This window comes from Kogia breviceps, chromosome 2 (genome assembly GCF_026419965.1).
Source record: "Kogia breviceps isolate mKogBre1 chromosome 2, mKogBre1 haplotype 1, whole genome shotgun sequence".
Lineage (NCBI taxonomy): Eukaryota > Metazoa > Chordata > Mammalia > Artiodactyla > Physeteridae > Kogia > Kogia breviceps.
The window spans coordinates 85,478,807-85,501,567 of record NC_081311.1 but is presented as its reverse complement, the minus strand read 5'-3'; the positions used below and the strand labels follow the sequence as shown (position 1 = coordinate 85,501,567).

Genomic DNA, 22,761 nt, shown 5'->3' with positions numbered 1-22,761 from the left:
AAATAGGGTGAGGACACTGTTATTTGCATTTCATCCCACAGAATCTCCTTTATTAAGAACCAGTAGAAACCCTTCTTGTGGATACTAGAGAACAGCAAAATTGTCCTTCTGGGACTGTTGCTTTTCATTTCACAGACACACAAAGGCATGATACAGACTTGTTTCCACTTCCCTTCTACCTTAAACCCAAGGTATAAATTTCAACTACCTTTAAAAACTGCAAGTCCTTCTGAAATACACTCCAGCCTCATTTTATTGCCCCATCCTAAATTCCTTTCAGTTTAATCTGTTTCCCTTTGTAATCCTTTTGTGCACCTTACATATTCATAAGATGCTCAGATCTTTTTTTTTTTTTTTTTTGTGGTACGCAGGCCTCTCAGCTGTGGCCTCTCCCGTTGCGGAGCACAGGCTACGGACGTGCAGGCTCAGCGGCCATGGTTCACGGGCCCAGCCGCTCCGCGGCACGTGGGATCCTCCCGGACCAGGGCACGAACCCGCGTCCCCTGCATCAGCAGGTGGACTCTCAACCGCTGCGCCACCAGGGAAGCCCCTCAGATCTTTTTTTTTGGAGCCAAGGTGGGTTACCATTCTTTCAGCCAGCATGTAAACATATTTTAAGATTTCTACACAAAAAGCCTGTCATGTTTCTACCAGCTCTCCTTCCACACTTTCCTCCAGGATTTTTTTGTGTCCAGAACTGCCTTTCTAAAATCAGTCCTCCATTCACTCTCTTGATCATTCACATGTTTAAAGGAAGCTAAGGGCCTTGATTTTCCAAAGACACACCAAGAATGATCAAGTCTCTGTTCACACCTAGATATCTTGACCCTGTTCTCCACACATTCAAAACTAAAGTTAATTCTCTCTTTGTGTAAATCTATCGAATAACTTTCGAAGCTTGGTAGTGAGCCCCTAAAATGGTCCTCAAGCTGTTTCAGCACATAGCACTCCATCAGATACTTGCATTAATATGCTGAGTAGATATTTTATTTATTTTTATCTTTTTCAACAAAAGGTCTTCATCTATTCACTCAAATATTTAAGTATATACTATGTGTCCAATGGTCTTGAAATGTCGGGAGTCTACACAGAAGACAGATATGTAGAGACAGATAAATTACATATCTAAATAATCCACATGATAGAGATATGAATAAAATGCCACGGGGCTCCAGAAGAAAGAACCACCATGGCAGGGAGGTGGGTTGTATCAAATAAGTAAAGGAAAATGAAGAGAGCAAAGAGAAAGAGAAAATAAGGTAAGTAAAAAGTTTTCTTCTTATTACTGTTTCTGCCACAAACTTCTGGAGCAAGCACATTGCTTCCTAACTTCCCTTCCAGCCTTGTCCTTCCAGGAAACACTCTATAGACTTCAGACAGTCAGGCTCCACTGTGGAGGCAACGTAGACAGGCTGCAGGGTACAGGCTGGGATCCGAAGATTCCCAGGATTCCACAGCCCTTGAGGCTTCACTGCAGCCTCTGCACTCAGACTCACATAGCAGAGGGTCCATTTCTACATCAATAGGTGAAGGTGGAGTAAAACCCGTTTCACAAAATGGATCGTGGAAAAACAAAAGTGAGGTTCCCAAGAAAGGCAGCACCACGAATCTGAACTAGCTGGACATGTGGATTAGTAACCAGTGTGGAGATGAGCCAAAAAGGAAAAAAAAAAAAAAAAAAAAAGGCAAAGAAAAACCAAGTTGTCAATTTTTTAAGATGGAACCACAAGTCTTTCTTCTTCAAAAAGGAAAAAAGCCATTGAGCTCTTTAAGTCAAAACTGAAAGGGACCAGATGCTGCAAACAGTGATTTTAGCCGTGACATTCTTGCACCAATCACAGTCAAGTGCACTAGAAATAGTTTATCACTGTTAATAATCACATTATCAAAGACTAGAATTCATACCTTTTTTTTTTTAAACAGTAGACTCTATGCACAGTTTTTACTACATTATTTACATTCTCACTCTTACAACTGACTGCTTGCCTACTACAGGGAAGGTGAATGCCCCAGAATGAGAATGCCCCATGGAATCACAGCAGGAAAAGTTTAGAAGGGCCATTAGACAATTTGGACAAAACAGCTGTTGGGTTGAAAACAGATCAATTGGAGAAAAACAAGTCACTACATTAAACTATTTTCTACTTACCTCCATCATCCTCTTCAAGAAGGCATATTTTAAAAGGAGAAAAGTTGTTATATTAAAAATTGCTGCTCTGGCATTTTGTAAGCTACATCAAATAATGAAGAAAAAACTAGGTTACAAACTTCTGACATCAATTCTGACTATCATCTCCTACCAAACTAAAATTCAGATGATCACTAATTAACTTTCCATCTAGTGTTCCTCCAGTATGCAATAAAATCAGTAACATAAAATGTTTCAGTTAAAGTTCAGAAAAGTAGACACACTAGGGAAGAAAAAAATGAAAACATCTTCCTAATCAATGATGTAAAACACAAGGTATGAACAACTGTTAAAATAACTCATTGAAATTGACCAATTCTACTATATCTACGCCTAGTTATTTCCTAACCAGTAAGTAATTTTTAATGTAAACAAATAAAATAGTGTATTTAATGGAATCATTACTTTTAGTTATATGCTTTTCCTTTTAAAACTAAATATGCTTTTATGTGCCTGTTTTTTTCATGTGTTATTATATCAGCACCCCCTCGTCTCTGAAGGTCTACTTTGGCCCTTGATCAGCTGTTCTCTGCACCACAGGAAACTCAGAGCCCTACACAGAACATGTGTCCTACATTGCATCTCTCGTATGTGGTTCATTTCAGGGAGTATAGTCCACCAAGTAAACACTAAGCAGTATTTCAAAAGCATCAGACAGTAAAAGGGGGACATGCAGCATTAGGTGTGGGCCCCCATTCAGTGCCTCAGTGCAAAGAAGAAACAGGTAAATGTATCGCTCCAGGACTGAGAGAAAAACAGAAGTTATAAGCACTAGGCCCCTCTGCAGACTTTTGGGCAGGAGCCTAGAATAAAGTCCCTGACAGTGTGAGTCACTGTTGGCTTTAAAGGGAACTCATGAGTTAGATAATGATAAACAACCAAATTCCATAAAAACATTGTTACAAAAATAGTATTTTTAATTCAATACAATAAATACAAAGTGCTTTCCCAGCTTCAGGCTCCATATAAAGCTGACATTAATCTCATGTTACCTTCAAAATACTTCAGAAATAACACAAATTATTTTAGGATGACACAAGGGACAAAGAGAAAAAACAACCAAAAAGAAATATTTTTTAGAAAAATATTACATCTGAACACTAAACAATTTTTTAAATTACTTAAAATTTAGATTTAGTAAAACATGTTTCTCTATTTTGCCTCTGTCAGTTATCTCTGAAGGCAAGAAAAAAAACGAAGAAAAGTTCAAAGAAAGCAGTAACGGAAGAGACAGGGGAAAGAGGAATGGTGGCCACCACGCTTGAAGCCAGTGGGCAGAAAGTTCCTTTCCAAGCTCTCAGCCCATGCAGAGCGTGCAGCTTCCCCCGGGGTGGTGGCCACAGCTGGACCCCAAAGCAGTGGTTCTCGGACTTTATATACACTGTAGTAACTGGACAACCCAGTGTGCCGTTCCCCAGAACTCGGCAGCCTTAAAGATGGGGCATAAGAATTTTCAATTTAACAAGCTTCCTGGTGATTTAGCTTGGGTTATATGCAGATTATAATCTAAGAAATACTTGGAAGAGAAACCCAGACTCAATTCCCAGTAGGTGCTGCACAGTTATTCGATGTTACTTTCAGAATATTCACTCTTCCCGGGGGCCTACCTGTGTCAGCATCCTTGGGCCTGTGTTCTTCAGGAGGTTTAGATGGTGGCCAAGCAGCTGAGACTCTCCTGGGAAACTGCCCTTCTGTATAATCCAGTGAGTGTGTGGGTTGACTAACTGCAGCCCAGGTGTAAAGTTGATCTTGCTATATTTAAAAAAAAAAAAAAAAAAAATTAAGCTATTTTAATTCAATCATGAAAAAAATGGAGTCTTCTTGATTGATATTTGCAACATCATTTCTATGATAAACATACATGTGGTGTGCATATATATACATGCAAACATCCATAAAACATTAAACAGCATTTTATACAAGTCAATGTAGATTCATCACATAAACATTCCTTCACACAGTCTTTTCATTTTCATAACCATACGTGTTTCAACTTCTACAGTAAGATTTAAGTCTCTATCTTTGGGGGTAGGAGGCCATATGGGCCTACAGGGAATTACAAGGTCAGAAAATCCACCCAATCACAGAGCCCCCTGATGAGGCATCTTCAATGCACTGGAATACGATGTCCCTTTGAAATCTGTTTAAACACTGTGACGAAGTCAGAGAACAGGCAGCACTGGGCATGAAGGACCATAACAGCTTCCCCACCTTCAAGAGCAGGAAGCCCAGGAAACTGATTACCGTGAGTCCATGCTGGGGACTCTTTGGGAGACAAACTATGGAAAAAAAAAAAAAAGTAAATGAACCTGCCAACAAAAAAAGAACTAGGCAGGGATCTGGCAAATAAAGCTTTTCCCAGCTGCAGACCAACAGAATCCAGACAGAATGAGAAGCAGTCTCATAACTACACCTTGTGCCAGGAAGCCAAGTGGGAACCTCACAAAGGACGCCACACCGAGGCCTGTGAACACCTTGGGAAACTGCCCGCTAGGATTTCAGGGTGACAGCTGCTTCGGGACGCAGGTTCACAATGTACACAAGCCCTGGATTCTCTTCGTGACATCTTCCTTCTTTACAGGTATATTTCCCTAAACCTTTTGATCAACATAAAAAGTAAAGCAGAGAGAAAAACAAAAAACATGCTGTAACCACCACGCTGAAATTGAGAACTTGAGTGAACGGATGGAGAGGCACTGATATTTCCGTAATTTGTTTAACAAGTTAATTTAAGAACTTCATAAAATATTCTTCAGTGTCAGCAATAAAATACAATGTACAGATCATTTAGTTAAAACTTCACCTCTAGGGACAGTCACTGGCCTTAACTGAGAACTCAGATTCGTGGGTCAGTGGTATTGAATCAAAAGGGTCCCAATGCAGACCTGGCCAGCATGTCAGCCAGTCACATGTTTCAAGTATTCATACCTTGACTGACACCAGAGGCTTTGCTATTTGGCCTCCTGAGTATTAAAAGTAGCTTTTCCACACTGTTGACAATAGCCAAAACATGGAAACAACCTAAATGTCCATCAACGGATGAACGGATAAAGAAGATGTGGTACATATATGCAATGGAATATTACTCAGCCATAAAAAAGCAACGAAATAATGCCATTTGCAGCAACATGGACGGAACTAGAGATGATCATACTAAGTGAAGTAAGTCAGAAAGAGAAAGACAAATATCATATATCACTCATATGTGGCATCTAAATCTAAATGAACATATCTATGAAACAGAAACAGACTCATAGACAAAGAGAACACACTTGTGGTTGCCAAGGGGGAGGGAAGTGGGGGAGGGATGGATCGGGAGTTTGGGGTTGGTAGATGCAAACTATTACATTTAGAATGTATAAACAAGGTCCTACTGTATAGCACAGGGAACTATATTGAATATCCTGTGATAAACCGTAATGGAAAATAATATTTTTTAAAATGTCTATACGCGGGGCTTCCCTGGTGGCGTGGTGGTTGGGAGTCCGCCTGCCAATGCAGGGGACATGGGTTCGTGCCCCGGTCCGGGAAGATCCCACATGCCGCGGAGTGGCTGGGCCTGTGAGCCATGGTCACTGAGCCTGCACGTCTGGAGCCTGTGCTCTGCAACGGGAGAGGCCACAACAGTGAGAGGCCCGCGTACCACAAAAAAAATAAAAATAAAAATAAAAAATAAAAAATAAATAAAATGTCTATATGTGTATAACTGACTCACTTTGCTGTACAGCAGAGATGGGCGCAACACTGTAAATCAACAATATTCAGTAAAAAAAAAAAAGTAGCTTTTCATTGGCAAAATGAGTGGTTTAATTAGCATGATGTTAGAAATGAGCTCTCGTTGGTAAAATAAAGGAATTCTATGAATATGGACCAGCAAAAACATCAGACAATATCCTCATTCCTACAAGAACAAGGTAAGACATGAGCAAGGGGCGAGGTCAAGGCTCGATGCTCTGATGGTGCTGCATCCAGCGCTGGTCTAGGAAGCAACTCCCAGGCTGTCGGCAACCACTCGGCACAGAATCCTGCCGTCCTCATGTCCGCACGACGTGAAACTTCCACGTAAGGAGCCGTCAAGCACTCTCCGCCAGGGGAATGAGATGTATGTTTCCTAAAAGGGGAACTCTGACTTAGCGTCATCATCCTAATAGTAAACCCATTCCGCCTCGGACTTCATCTGCTCCATATAAAAGAGGCAGCACCAGCAGCTAGGGGGACAAATGGTTGCACTCAGGATTTCATCGCTCACTGAAAAACGAAGTTTGCTACAGGCACTCTGCAAAAGCCAGAACAGCCCGGCCAGTCCTGCAGTCTTTCAGCCCCACGCCAGGACTGGAATACATTACAGCCCTGTGATGACAAAACCTCTCCTGCATCGTGTGGCTCCACGAACAGAGAAGAAGCAAACACAAAGCTCCTGCATGGCTCTTTAACATCTACAGAATCAGATGTCAACTCTTTGACCTGTCGTTTAAGTCTTTCTAAATTCCTCCCATTCATCCTCCCAGATTCATCTCCCCCCATTTCCTGAATCAAGCTCCACTCCACTAGAAGGTCCCCCTTCACCTCCCCACCCATGGAATCTAACCAATGATTAAGTCTAGCTGGGGTGTCCGCTCCCCACTCCCAAGTCACAGCGCCAACAGGACGCGGGCCACCCCTCCTGATGACAGCTACCAGCACGTGATCCAGACTGGTGACCGAACACGGTCTTGAGTGTAGCTCGTCACCCCTCAACTGCCTGAACCCCTTCAGCACATGAGGTGTGTACACAAGTCCTGTAAATCTCCCCAAGCACTTGAGAATATTAAGACGACTCCATAAAAGCCACTTAATGTCTACTGAGTTAACGAATTTGTCAGATAAAAGGAAAAAACAAAAGAGATGGTATGTCAACATGAGCAACATCTGGAGCTGGATCTCATTTTCTTCATTTGCTTATTAACAAGGGACCAGAGGGGTACTTTGTGTGCCTCAAATGGAAAACAGAGGTATCACGTGATCCACTATAGCTAAACCTATTCACAACTATACCATCTAAAGAAACATATGGAGCAGACAAAACTCCTAGGATATAATCAGTGCTGTACCCCAGACAAATCTCATAACTTTACAAGGCCTCAGTGTTCTCACCAGTAATTCAGGAAAACCGCCTGCTCTTGTCTTTTGCGCAGGACTGGAGGAAGGCGGGTGCCAATGCTACGTGGAAAGAGCTATGGAACCACATGGTGTGATTCAAGTATAAACACCATGACTACTACTTGTTTTGATTTTTTTAATCTATGTTTCCTTAGAATAATCACACATTTCCTGTATTTTTAAAAGCCCTTTTTAGAGGAATTAAATATTGTCATCAAATGTACACAACACCATGTGGTTGTTGAACCAGCACGAAATCTTTGCTTTATTTTGAGAAGCTAGGTGAGCAAACTGTAGTTGGCCAAGTTCCCTTGGCATTTGTGCTGATTGTCACTAAGTTTTGAATTCAATTAACAACCGCCCTGTGGCATTTCCTCAACCATCCATGCATGTCTTTATCTCTGTTGTATTTATTTCTGTTTAACATTTCAGACACGTATGTGTTATTTTCCCAAGTAGAATACGCAAGCTTCCAGCCACCAGTCACCAACCACATCCTATACCCCTTGTTTTCCACCGGTTTTATTCTGTATACATAACAGACACGCAATGAGTATTAAGGAACTGGAAAGGTCAAGATCAGTAAAATTGTCTTTTAACAAATTACACCACAGTTTTATATGAGTTAAAACAGGAACATTTTTCCCTGACACTACTCCACTGCCTTAAATTCTTAAAGTCTGTTTTGATTTTTGTTAAACAGGATCATTTATTCCTATTAAAGAAAACAAATACATGCTTTCAGATCAGAAGATTTAAAATCAAAATCTGAAAGTGGCATAAACAGGCCACAAGCTAGTGATCCCAAAAAAGAAAAGTTTCTTTTAGCAGATATTTCCCCATCTTTTAACTGGCCTATAAATAATAACCTCCCAAATAATTCAGAGCTGCAATTCACAAATAGTTTACTTTAGAGGGCCCACTAGAAAATTGTAACAACTGAACTGAGGCATTCTAAGAGTGCTTTGTTGAAACTGCTGTAGTCAAGATGAGGGTTTGGTTGTCACCTTATGATAATATTTGGTAACGTTTAACCGTGCCTTCGGTCTGTGCATGGGGGAGGATCTAGATTACTCCCTGAAAGGCGTGGCCACCTTTCCCATCGACACTCCTAGGACGTGTCAGCGTGTGGACATGGGCTGCCCTGCATGTGGGAACAATCCTAGTCTGGGATCTTCATCTCCTCATCTCTCAGCACTGCCTCGGCTCCACTGTCTGTCTTTCAAGGCCAAAGGGTCTCTATTTCAGTGCTAAATACAGTCTGCGTATCCCAGACATCCCAGCAAATGCATTCTCCTAACAAACATCGAAAGTTTGACTGAGGGCAACAAAAGTAAAATATTGCCACGAAGTCTGGCACACGACCATTTCTTTACATGCACGCTATCCATCCCTGGAGTACAGAGAAAAATCTCTGTCAGGCCAGCACACAGCTCTCAGCCTGCACCTGGTCACACTGGCCTCAAGAACTGCTCCAGCCAGCTGATCCTGGGTGTGACCACTAAGAACAAGACAGCAGGCCCTCAGGGAGTACACGGGGGTGTGTCCATCCCCTTCCACAGCACTCTCTGGAGAAGGGTTCTGAGGATCAAAGGTCTCATCTTGGAACTTTACAGCTTCATTTGAGGAATTAAATACCTGGATGGTATTGAGTTTATTTGTGCTTTGTTAATGCCATGGACTCGATGTGCTTTTTGTTCTGGCTATTGGAAAATCTGAAATAGGTGTATGGCCCTCATGCCACGTGTTTTCCAGTTCTAGAATGTATGCTTCTGATTAGCCCCATTCCTACCTCCATTTATGTTCCCCCCGCAGTTTAGTTTTGTCTTTTTCTTTTGTGCACTCATGGCTGAATTTTACTATTTTACCATATCTTACTTTTCTTATTAATCATTGTAAATACTATTTGGAATAAGGTGGTGATGAACACATTATTAATATTAGGGAAATGATGGAAAATCCATTTACTTATCTACTTTATCTCACTTGAACTTTTTATGACTGGAAGGGTAAACGGTAGATTCACTGAGTAGACTGAATTGTACTCACGATATTTTGGTTTGCATTGATCATTTAATCATTAAAAAAACAATAGCACAACTATATAGAGTCGCTTCGAAGTAGGGGAGATAAAAAAACAATAAATAATCACTACTATACACGACAGCATCCACTGGGTATAATATTTTCTAATCCTTCTTTTAATATATTCTACAGCTGTAATCATACTGCACGATTTCATAATAACATAGTGTAGACTTTTTTAAACTACTGCATCATTTTCAAACTGATAATTTACATTGTTGCCACAATCATGACACACTTAATATTATACTGTAGCCATTTAATCAGCTCTTGACAGAACACGTGAATGTGACTTCCCAAAGCACCCCTGGTTCATAATTAAATAAGAAATTACAACCCTGGAAGAGTACACTGACCTTTGAACAATGTGGGTTTGAATTGAGAGGGTGCACTTACACGGGGTTATAAATACTGCCATGCTCCATGGTCTGTGTCTGATTGAATCTGTGGATGGACAGGAACCACAGATATGAGGCCGACTATAAAGTACAGTGAGATTACCTCCTACATTATTCAAGAGTCAACTGAGTACATAAAAATGACAAATAAAAATGAATAATTACCAAGGCTTGATTTGTGACCCAAGATATGATCTATCCTGGAGAATGTTCCATGAGCACTTGAGAAGAAAGTGTATTCTGTTGTTTTTGGATGGAATGTCCTATAAATATCAATTAAGTCCATCTTGTTTAAGGTATCATTTAAAGCTTGTATTTCCTTATTTATTTGCATTTTGGATGATATGTCCATTGGTGAAAGTGAGGTGTTAAAGTCCCATACTATAATTCGGTTACTGTCAATTTCCCATTTTATGGCTATAAGCATTTGCCTTATGCATTGGGGTACTCCTATGTTGCGTGCATAAATATTTACAATTGTTATATGTTCTTGGATTGATCCCTTGATCATTATGTAGTATCCTTCTTTGTCTCTTGTAATAGTCTTTATTTTAAATTCTATTTTGTCTGATATGAGAATTGCTACTCCAGATTTCTTTTGATATCTGGAGCTGGAGGAATCAGGCTCCCAGACTTCAGATTATACTACAAAGCTACAGTAATCAAGACAGTATGGTACAGGCACGAAAACAGAAATACAGATGAATGGAACAGGACAGAAAGCCCAGAGGTAAACCCACGAACCTATGGTCACCTTATTTGTGATAAAGGAGGCAAGAATATACAATGGAGAAAAGACAACCTCTTCAATAAGTGGTGCTGGGAACACTGGAGAGCTACATCTAAAAGAATGAACTTAGAACACTTCCTAACACCATACACAAAAATAAACTCAAAATGGAATAAAGACCTAAATGTAAGGTCAGACACTATAAAACTCTTAGAGGAAAACATAGGCAGAACACTCTATGACATAAATCACAGCAAGATCCTTTTTGACCCACCTCCTAGAGAAATGGAAATAAAAACAAAAATAAACAAATGGGAACTAATGAAACTTAAAAGCTTTTGCACAACAAAGGAAACCATAATCAAGATGAAAAGACAACCCTCAGAATAGGAGAAAATATTTGCAAATGAAGCAAATGACAAAGGGTTAATCTCCAAAATTTACAAGCAGCTCATGCACCTCAATATCAAAAAAACAAACAACTCAATCCAAAAATTGGAAGAACTAAATAGACATTTCTCCAAAGAAGATATACAGATAGCCAACAAACACATGAAAGAATGCTCAACATCACTAATCATTAGAGAAATGCAAATCAAAACTACAATGAGGTATCACCTCATACCAGTCAGAATGGCCATCATCAAAATATCTACAAACAATAAATGCTGGAGAGAGTGTGGAGAAAAGGCAACTCTCTTGCACTGTTGGTGGCAATGTAAATTGATACAGCCACTATGTAGAACAGTATGGAGGTTCCTTAAAAAACTAAAAATAGAACTACCATATGACCCAGCAATCCCACTACTGGACATATACCCTGAGAAAACCGTAATTCAAAAAGAGTCATATACCACAATGTTCATTGCAGCTCTATTTACAATAGCCAGGACATGGAAGCAACCTAAGTGTCCATCACCGGATGAATGGATAAAGAAGATATGGCACATATATACAATGGAATATTACTCGGCCATAAAAAGAAACGAAATTGAGTTATTTGTAGTGAGGTGGTTGGACATAGAGACTGCCATACAGAGTGAAGTAAGTCAGACTTACCATATGCTAACACATACACAGGGAATCTTAAAAAAATAAAAAGAAAAAGTTCTGAAGAACCGAGGGGCAGGACAGGAATAAAGATGCAGACTTAGAGAATAGAACTAAGGACACGGGGAGGGGGAAGGGTAAGCTGGGGCAAGTTAAGAGAGTGGCATGCACTTATATATATCACCAAATGTAAAATAGCTAGCTTGTGGGAAGGAGCTTCATAGCACAGGGAGATCAGCTCAGTGCCTTGCGACCACCTAGAGGAATGGGATAGAAAGTGTGGGAGGGAGACACAAGAGGGAGGAGATATGGGGATATATGTATATGTATAGCTGATTCACTTTGTTATGAAGCAATAACTAACACACCACCGTAAAGCAATTATACTCCAATAAAGATGTTTAAAAAAATGAATAATTAGAGTAACACCAAGAAGACTAAATTTAAAGATGAGCCGATGTCTCTGAAAATGTTTCAGGATAACATAAATGGGTGTTTTCTTAACTATGTTGAAAACAAACACTGACATTACTACCATTGAGACTGCAAATGTGTGCAAATTTTCTGAACGGAAATTGAGTAGCAAAAGAATTTAAATATTGATGCAATTCAACTTCCATTCATGATAAAATTTTTACCAAAGTGGGTATAGAGGGAACATATCTCAACATAATAAAAGCCATTTATGACAAAGCCACAGCCAATATAATACTCAACAGTGAAAAAGCTGTAAGTCTTCCTGCTAAAATCTGGAACAAGGCAAGTATGCCCACTCTCACTACTTCTATTCAACGTTGTATTGGAAGTCCTAGCCACAGTAGTCAGGCAAGAAAAAGAAATAAAAGGTACCCAAATTGGAAAGGAAGAGGTAAAGCTGTCATTATATGCAGATGACATTATACTATATAGAAAACCGTTAAGACGCCATACAAAAAAATACTAGAACTGATAAGGGAATTCAGCAGGGTGACAGGATATACAATCAATCTACAGAAAGCTGTAGCATTTCTTTACACTAACAATTAAATATCAGAAAGAGAAAGTAAAAAGAAAATCCCTTTTTAAAATCACATCAAAAAATAAATAAAATAAAATACTTAGGAATAAACTTAACCAAGGAGGTGAAAGATGTACACTGAGAAATGTAAAATGTTGATAAAGGAAACTAAAGATGATTCAAAGAATGGAAAGTTACCCTGTGCTCTTGGATTGGAAAAATTAATATTGTTAAAATGGCCATACTACCCAAAGCAATCTACAGATTTAATGCAATCCCTGTCAAATTATTCATGACATTTTCCAAAGAACTAGAACAAACAAGACTAAACTTTATATGGAACCACAAAAGACCCCAAATTGCCAAAGCAATCCTGAAGAAAAAGAACAAAGCTAGAGGCAGAAACCTCCCAGACTTCAGACAATATTATAAATCTACAGCAATCAAAACAGCGTGGTATTGGCACAAAAACAGGCATATAGGTCAATGGAACAGAAGAGGCAATTCAGAAATAAACACACACCCCTATGGTCAACTAATCCTCGCCAAAGGAGGAAAGAATATACAATGGAGAAAAGACAGTCTCTTCAGCAAGTGGCATTGGGAAAGCTGGACAGCTGCATGTAAACTGATAAAGTTAGAACACTCCCTCTCACCATACACAAAAATAAACTAAAAATGGCTTAAATAGTTAAATATAAGACATGATACCATAAAACTCCTACAAGAGAACATAAGGGAAAACATTCCCATACACAAATTGTACCTATTTTTTCTCAAGTCAGACTCTAAGGCAATAGAAATAGAAGCAAAAATAAACAAATGGGACCTAATTAAACTTAAAAGCTTTTGCACAGCAAAGGAAACCATAAACAAAGTGAAAAGACAACTTACTAACTGGGAGAAAATATTTGCAAACAATGCAACTGACAAGGACTTAATTTCCAAAATATATAAATAGCTCATACAACTCAACAACAACAACAAAAAAACAACCCAATAAAAAAATGGGCAGAAGACCTAAATAGACGTTTCTCCAAAGAAGACATACAGATGGCCAATGGGCATATGAAAACCTGCTCCACATCACTAATTATTAGAGAAATGCAAATCAAAATTACAATGAGGTACCACCTCACACCAATCAGAATGGCCATCATCAGAAAGTCTGCAAATAACAAATGCTGGAGAAGGTGTGGAGAAAAGGGAACCCTCCTGCACTCTTGATGGGAATGTAAGTTGTGCAGCCACTTTAGAGAAGAGTATGGAGGTTCCTTGAAAAACTACAAACAGAATTATCATATGATCCTGCAATCCCACTCCTGAGCATATATCCGGAGAAAACTCTAATTCAAAAAGATACATGCACCCCTATGTTCAGAGCAGCACTATTTACAATGGCCAAGAAATGGAAGCAACCTAAGTGTCCATCAACAGATGAATGGATAAAGATGTGGTAATATATACAATGGAATATTATTCAGCCATAAAAAGGAATGAAATAATGCTGTTTGCAGCAACATCAGTGAACCTACAGATTATCATACTAAGTGAAGTAAGTCAGAAAGAGAAAGACAAATATCATATGATGTCACTTCTATATGCAATCTACAGAAATGATTAAAATGAGCTTATTTACACAACAGAAACGACTCACAGACATAGAAGGCTGACTTACAGTTACTACGCAGGGGCAGGGATAAATAAAATTTGGGGGGTTAACAGATACATACTACTGTAATACACACTACTATATGTAAAATAGATAACCAACAAGAACATACTGTATAGCACAGGAAACCAAATTCAATATTCTGTAATAACCTGTAATGTAAAAGAATCTTAAGAAGAATATATATATGTGTGTATACAAAACGCTTTGCTGTATACTAGAAATTAACACAACACTGTAAATCAACTATACTTCAATTAAAAATTCATTAATTTTTAAGAAATTAAAATATTGATCCCTTTGGAACCAGCAATTCTACTTATAGAAGTTTTCCCTAAGGAGAATATAAATCAGTAATGTAATAAAAATATTCATAAAATAGAATATGTTTATTACAGCATTATTTATGTTTAAAAAAGAGAGAAAAGCAGAATTTCCAAAAGTAGCACTATGAATTGAAAATTATGATATGTAAGAGTAAGCGAGAGTTGTTAAAATCCTATCCCATCAAATGCTCTGTAACATTTTCTTCATGACGTATGTTGACAGGTGAAAGCAACTGGCTATAACTTGTATGTGCATTATAAAAATAATAACCAGTGTAATGACAGAAGAGGTCATCAGAACCAGCCCTTCTACTGGAGACTAAAAAAATGACATTTTGTGTGTGTGTGTGCACACGCACACACACACCCATACACATATTTATATACTTTTCACTAGAATAAATATAAATGTAAATAAAGGGGAGGGGAGTATTAAATTAAGGAAGAATTGAAAAGCAAGAATCCAGGGGAGGACAAATACCTAGGGAACAGACACTCCATAAGGGTTTCTGTGAGAATTTGACTTCAGGTTATCAGGGAAAGGATTGGAAGTTCGTGTCTCTGCAGGGGTTGCTCCTAGTGACACCCTTGCTTTAGGTTAAGATCCAAAACACCATCACACTAGGAATAAAGGTAAACTAGAAGGAGACAGTCCTCTCAGGGCTGAAAATCAACTTTAAATTTTCTAAATCCCTGAATGTAACTCCAGGCGATCCTGAAGTGCTAGTGTCCCAGGTCCCTGGCAAAATCAAACACAAATCGTATCTCAAAAAAGATAATGTCGGGGGCTTCCCTGGTGGCGCAGTGGTTGAGAGTCCGCCTGCCGATGCAGGGGACGTGGGTTCGTGCCCCGGTCCGGGAAGATCCCACATGCCGCAGAGCGGCTGGGCCCGTGAGCCATGGCCGCTGAGCCTGCGCGTCCGGAGCCTGTGCTCCGCAACGGGAGAGGCCACAACAGTGAGAGGCCCGCGTACCGTGAAAAAAAAAAAAAAGATAATGTCAATCTAGGTATCTGCACAGCATAAAATTAAAAAATAACTATAAACATGGAGACACAAATCAAAAATAAAAGAAAATCAGTAGAAAAATAGACAACAGAAAAAGACACACAAGTGTATCAGATATTATCAGACACATATTGTTAAATAATTATGTTGAGTCTCAAGAAGATAAAAGACAAAATGCAGAATTTCAATACAAAACTGTAAGCAATAAAAAACAGAAATTCTAGAAGTGATAAATAAAATAACCAAAATTAACCTATACAACAGATGTATTTGATGACAAATTAGAAACAGCTGAATAGAGAATTAGTGCGTTTGAAGAGACATCAAAAGAAACGATCTAGAATGTAACAGAGTCAAGAGGATGGCCGATATTGCAGAGAGAATAAGAGACAAAGGACACAGTGAAAAACTATAACATATGTGTAAACAGACTGACAGAAAAAATGGAAAACAGAGAAAGAATAACACTGAAGCATCATTTGAAGAGAGGTTCTGGCTGATGACATTGTAAAATGAGAGAAGGGGACTTCCCTGGTGGCTCAGTGGTTAAGAATCCACCTGCCAATGCAGGGGACACGGGTTCGAGCCCTGGTCCGGGAAGATCCCATAGGCTGCGGAGCAACTAAGCCCGTGTGCCTCAACTACGGAGCCTGCGCTCTAGAGGCTGTGAGCCACAACTACCAAACCTGCATGCTGCAACTACTGAAGCCCACGTGCCTGATTAACACATCAAAGACACATCTACCCATGGAACAGATCTCACTGAAAACTCACTGGAAGCTCTCAGAAGAACTGCTGTACAACTAAGGCTGTAAAAAAGACACACACGCAATCGTATAGGAAGGGAAATTGTGTTGGGACCTGTGCCTGGGAGGGAACTCAGGAGAAGGGAGATTATATGAGCAGAAACCCTCCCTGGGGGTGAGCAGCTTAAACCACAGATTGGAGGCCCCAGTCCTGGTGTCTGATGCGGGGAAGGTGAGCCCCCCTGGCTGGCTGGAGGACGGCCAGGACCACAACAGGAGGGCCAAGGGAAGCCTGGACTCCACTTGTGAGGAACACGAGCACTGGAAGCGCGCCCCCGAGGCAGACAGGTCTGTCTAGTGGCTGCTGGTTTTCCCTTGACCATCCTGCCGAGCTCCCCAGCCCCAGCTGAAGGAACACTCCAGCCCCGCCAATGCACGTTAACACTGTAGGACTGGATCTGGGGTGGACATGACTGTGGAAAGGACGCTAACATGGGACACAGAGGAACCCCGGTCCCAGGACAGAGTCCAGGTGGGGCAGTGTGACCACTGTTGCAGCTTACTCAAGCAGAGCCTCAGAAGCAGCCCAGATTCTGATGGCGGCCGCTTCATCACACCTCGCCCCCTAATACGCTCTGAGAGTCCACACTAGCCCAGCCGCCCTACGGCATGGCTCCGCACCGGTGTTGGGGCAGCAGAGGCTGCGGGCGGGGATCGGCCGTGAGGAGAAAGGGGACTTGCTCCCGAGGCAGCGTCTGAGCGGAGTGGGCACACAAATACAGGTGCCTGCACAGGCAGCACACTGCAAACAGCTAGGAGCCAAAGGCCTGCAAGGGGCCCACTTGCTTCAGTGCACCTCGCTCTGGGGCAAGGGTCCTGGCGCTGAGGGAGGGAAAAACACAGACTTAAAAGGAAACAGCCAGCTTGGGGCCAACATTCAGGGGGTCTGCTCTGGCAACGTGGAATCAGACCCTGCACCCAATAGGGTGGTGACGGCCACTGAGCAGAGAGGAAGTCCCGGCGTATACCTGGCTTCAGCTCTAGCACCTCCATTTCCAGCCCCACCCCCTTAAGAGCTGCCAGCACACCCTGAGGAAAGACCTGGCTTGCAGCAACGTCAAATCCAGCTCTCCCTCCAAAGGCATGGGGCACACGGAGTCTGTACAGGGATATTCCCACATGGGAACATCCCTTCAAGATGACAACAGGTAACTTTTACCTAAATTCATAAAGGCAGAGAAAGTTAAGCAAAATGAAAAGGCAGAGGAACTGCTCTCAACTGAATGAGCAAGAGAAAACCCCTGAAAAATAAATAATGAAACAGAAATAAACAATTTACCAGGTAAAGTATTCAAAGCATTGGTATACAAATGTTAACTGAATTAGGGAAAAGAATAGAGCAACACAATGAAAACTTTAATAAGGAGCTAGAAAACATCAAAGAGACGCAATCAGAAATAAAGAATTCAACAGGTGAAATTTTTTAAAAAACACTAGATGGAATGAAAGGCAGACTAGGTGATACAGAAGAATGCATAAGTTATCTGGAAGATAAAATAATGGAAATCACATAATCAGAACAACAATCAGAAAAGCAAATTTTAAAAAATGAAAACAGTTTAAGAGATTTCTGGGATAACAATAAGAATACCAATATTCACATTATATGGGTTCCAGCAGGAGGAAAGAGAGAAAAGGAGATTTAAAAATGTATTTGAGGAAATTATGCTGAAAACTTCCCAAATCTGAACAAGCAAACAGATGTCCAGGTACAGGAAGCATAGAGGGTCCCAAACACAATGAACCCAAACAGACCCACAATAAGATGTATCATAATTAAAACAGCAAAAATTAAAGAGAGAATTCTAAAGGCAACAAAAGAAAAACAGAAACACATACAAGGGAACCCCATAAGACTATCAGCTGATTTCTCTGCAGAAATGTTGCAGGCCAGAAGGGAGTCGCATAATGCATTTAAAGTGCTAAAGGGAAAAACCTGAAACCTAGGATACTCTACCTAGCAAGATTATCATGAAGGAGAGAGAATGAATTACTCAGACAAGCAAAAAATAAGAGTTCATCAATATTAAACCTATTCTAAAAAAAAAAAAGATAGTGTCTTATCTAAGTAGAAAAGAAGGAAGAATCTATAGGAAAGGGAAACTCTAACTAGGAGAGGCAAATATATAGTAAGAACTGAGGATCAACCACTTAAAGTACAAAAATTAAAAGACAAATGCAGGGGACATGGGTTTGAGCCCTGGTCCGGGAAGATCCCACATGCCATAGAGCAGCTAAGCCGGTGCACCACAACTACTGAAGCCCATGCGCCTAGAGCCTGTGCTCCACAACAAAGAGAAGCCACTACAATGAGCAGCTTACCCACCGCAATGAAGAGTAGCCCCCACTCACCACAACTAGAGAAAGCCTGCACACAGCAATGAAGAGCCAATGCAGCCAAAAATAAAATAAATAAATTTATTTTTTTAAAGACAAAAGGTTAAAAATCAATAAGTTAAATATCCATCTCAAGAATTTAGAAGGGAAAAACTCGCAGCAATATAGTCCAAAGACACAAGGAAGGAAATAGGTAAAAATTCTAACAAAATAACCCCAAAAGAAGTGCTCTATCAATTTACATTCCCACCAGCAGTGTAAGAGTGTTCCCTTTTCTCCACACCCTCTCCAGCATTTATTGTTTCTAGAGTTTTGTAAATTGATACAGCCACTATGGAGAACAGTATGGAGGTTCCTTAAAAAACTACAAACAGAACTACCATATGACCCCGCAATCCCACTACTAGGCATATACCCTGAGAAAACCATAATTCAAAAAGAGTCATGTACCAAAATGTTCACTGCAGCTCTATTTACGATAGTCAGGGCATGGAAGCAACCTAAGTGTCCATCGACAGATGAATGGATAAAGAAGATGTGGCACATATATACAATGGAATATTACTCAGCCATAAAAAGAAACGAAATTGAGTTATTTGTAGTGAGGTGGATGGACCTAGAGTCTGTCATACAGAGTGAAGTAAGTCAGAAAGAGAAAAACAAATACCGTATGCTAACACATATATATGGATTCTAAGAAAAAAAAAATGTCATGAAGAGATTAGTGGTAGGATGGGAATAAAACACAGACCTACTAGAGCATGGACTTGAGGATATGGGGAGGGGGAAGGGTAAGCTGTGACGATGTGAGAGTGGCAGGGACATATACACACTACCAAAAGTAAATTAGATAGCTAGTGGGAAGCTGCCGCATAGCACAGGAAGATCACCTCTGTGCTTTGTGACCACCTAGAGGGGTGGTATAGGGAGGGTGGGAGGGAGGGTGACGCAAGAGGGAAGAGATATGGGAACATATGTATATGTATAACTGATTCACTTTGTTGTAAAGGAGAAACTAACACACTATTGTAAAAGTTATACTCCAATAAAGATGTTATAAAAAAAAAGAAATCGACAAATATTAAAAAAAAAAGAAGTGCTCTAAAAAAGCTAATAAAATTGAAAACCTCTGACAACTATTATCAAGGAAAAATACAATTAACCAATGTTAGAAATGAAAAACAACCCACATTCCTACAGACAGTAAAAACTGTTCAGTAAATATTAAAAGAACTTTATACCAAACATTTAAAAGTATTAGATGAAATGAATAAATTATTTTAAAAATTGCAACTTACCAAAATTGAGAAACAAAATAGAATAATGTGAATTGTCCCATAACTGAAATTAAACTAAAAATTTTAAAGCTATCTCTTAAGGAACATTCCAGACTCAGGTGGCTAGAAGGACAAATTCTGCCTATACCCTTCAGGAAGAAATAAAATCAATCTTACACAAATTCTTCCAAAGAATAGAAAAAGAGAGAACACTCTCCAACTTATTAGACGAACAAAACAGAGGTAGCAAAATCTAAAAGGACATTATGAGAAAGGAAAAATACAGACCAAGCACCTTCCTGAACATGGATGACAAAAATCTAAACCATAATAATTGTAAGTAGAATTCAGTTTGGAACATTAAAAGAATGATGCATCACAATCTGGGTTGATTCCAGGAAAATAAGGCAGGCTTAATATTTAAAATTAAATCCATGTAATATTCCATCTTAATAAAATAAAGGAGAAAAAAAAGTATTCTCAGTAGAGATAATAAGAAAAGCATTTGATAAAAAGGTACTGCCCATTTATGACAAAAACTCTCAGGAAACTAGGAATACAGGCATCCTGTGTTCCAGGAACCCCATAGATACCAAAATCTGCAGCTGCTCAAGTCCCTTACATAAAATAGTGCAAGATTTGCATATAACCTATGCACATCCTCCCATATACATAAATCATCTCTAGATTACTTACAATACCTGATACAATATAAATGCTACGTAAGTAGCTTTAAATGCCATGTAAATATTTGCTAGCATTCAGCAAATTCAAGTTTTGCTTTTTGTAACCTTTCAGAATTTTTTTCCAGGTATCGATATTTTGATCCACAGACTCAACCAACTGTGGATGCAGAACCCACAGCTATGGAGAGCTGACTATAGAAGACACCTTGCTTAATCTGAGAAAAAGGAGAAATGTTGGTCCTTGTAAATTGGGAAATGAGGAGACAATGCCAATATCACCACTCCTACTATTTAACAATTATTCCTATTCAGTCTAGAAGGTGTTGAACAAACAAGACAAACAAATAAGAGACTGGGGAAGAAATAAAACTGCCACTATTCATGATGACACGATTGTATACATAAAAATTTTAAAAAGGACAGAAAAACTATTAGAAATAATAAATTTTGCATGGTTGCTGTATACAAAATTAGCATACAAAAATCAATTGTTTTCTCCATTCACAAACACACAAATAAACCGTTAAAGATGCTTTTAAAACTGCGTTCACAGGGTTTCCCTGGTGGCGCAGTGGTTGAGAGTCCGCCTGCCAATGCAGGGGACACGGGTTCGTGCCCCGGTCCGGGAAGATCCCACGTGCCGTGGAGTGGCTGGGCCCGTGAGCCGTGGCCGCTGAGCCTGCGCGTCCAGAGCCTGTGCTCCGCGGCGGGAGAGGCCACAACAGTGAGAGGCACGCGTACCGCAAAAAAGAAAAAAAAAACTTTCATGATACTGGCATAGAAATAGACACACAGACCAACAGAACCGAATACAAAGCCCAGAATTAAACTTCCATATATAATACAGTCAACTCACATTTTCATAAGGACACTAGGAACATGCGGTGGAGAAATGATAGTCTCTTCAACAAATGGTGCTGGGAAAACTGGATAAACACATGCAGAAGATAAAACTGCATCCGTATCTTATGCCATTCAGAAAAATTAACTCAAAAATGAATCAGAGGAGATATGGGGATAGATATATATGTATAGCTGATTTCACTTTGTTATAAAGCAGAAACTAACACATCATTGTAAAGCAATTATACTCCAAGAAAGATGTTAAAAAAAATGAATCAAAGACTTAAACATTAAGACCTGAAACCATAAAACTCCTAGAAGAAAACATAGGGAGGAAGCTCCTCAATATTGATCTTGGCAATGATTCTATAGATAAGACACCAAAAGCACAAACAAAAAATGAAAAAAATTCAACCAGTGGGACTACATCACACTTAAAAGCTTTTGCAGAGCAAAAGATACAATCAACAAAATGAAAAGGCAACCTACAGAATGGGAGAAAAATTTTGCAAATCATATATCAGATAAGGGGTTAATATCCAACATTTATAAAGAACTCATACAACTTAATAACAAAAAAAAAAAACACCCAAACAATCCAATTTTTTAAATGGGCACAAGAGCTAAATACACGTCTTCCCAAAGAAGACATCCAAATGGCCAAAGGTACATGAGAAGGTGTTCAACATCACTAATCATCAGGGAAATGCAACTCAAAACCACAATGAGATAGCACCTCACACCTATAAGAATGGTGATCATCAAGACCAACAAGAGAGAAGTGATAGTTATAATATGATATTTGTCTTTCTCTGTCTGACTAACTTCACTCAGTATGACAATCTCTAGACCCATCCATGTTGCTGCAAATGGCATTATTTAGTTCTTTTTTATGGCTCAGTAATATTCCATTGTATATATATACATCTCCTTTATCCATTCTTCTGTTGATGGACACATTTACAAAACAGAAATAGAGTCACAGATGTAAAAAACAAACTTATGTTTACCAGGGGGAAAGGGGGGGGAGGGATATATTGGGAGATTGGGATTGACATATACACACTACTATATATAAAACTAGATAACTAATAAGGACCTACTGTATAGAACAGGGAACCCTAGTCAATACTCTGTAATGATATATATGTATGTATAACTGATTCACTTAGCTGTACAGCAGATACTAACACAACACTGTAAATCAACTATACTCCAAT

General features: G+C 39.5%; 1 protein-coding gene across 2 annotated transcripts in view; it reads right to left on the bottom strand.

The window, feature by feature from the left end:
- Positions 1-22,761, bottom strand: part of FMN2 (formin 2) — a 311,085-nt gene that overhangs the window by 218,734 nt on the left and 69,590 nt on the right. Inside the window, exons 3-4 of one of the 2 annotated variants that reach the window (XM_067025752.1) lie at positions 3,796-3,940; positions 2,150-2,161 (exon numbers count right to left, since the gene is read on the bottom strand). In XM_067025752.1, coding sequence (XP_066881853.1) covers positions 2,150-2,161; positions 3,796-3,940 — 157 coding nt within the window. The remainder of the gene's footprint in view (positions 1-2,149; positions 2,162-3,795; positions 3,941-22,761) is intronic. The other variant, XM_067025753.1, reaches the window with a different exon arrangement.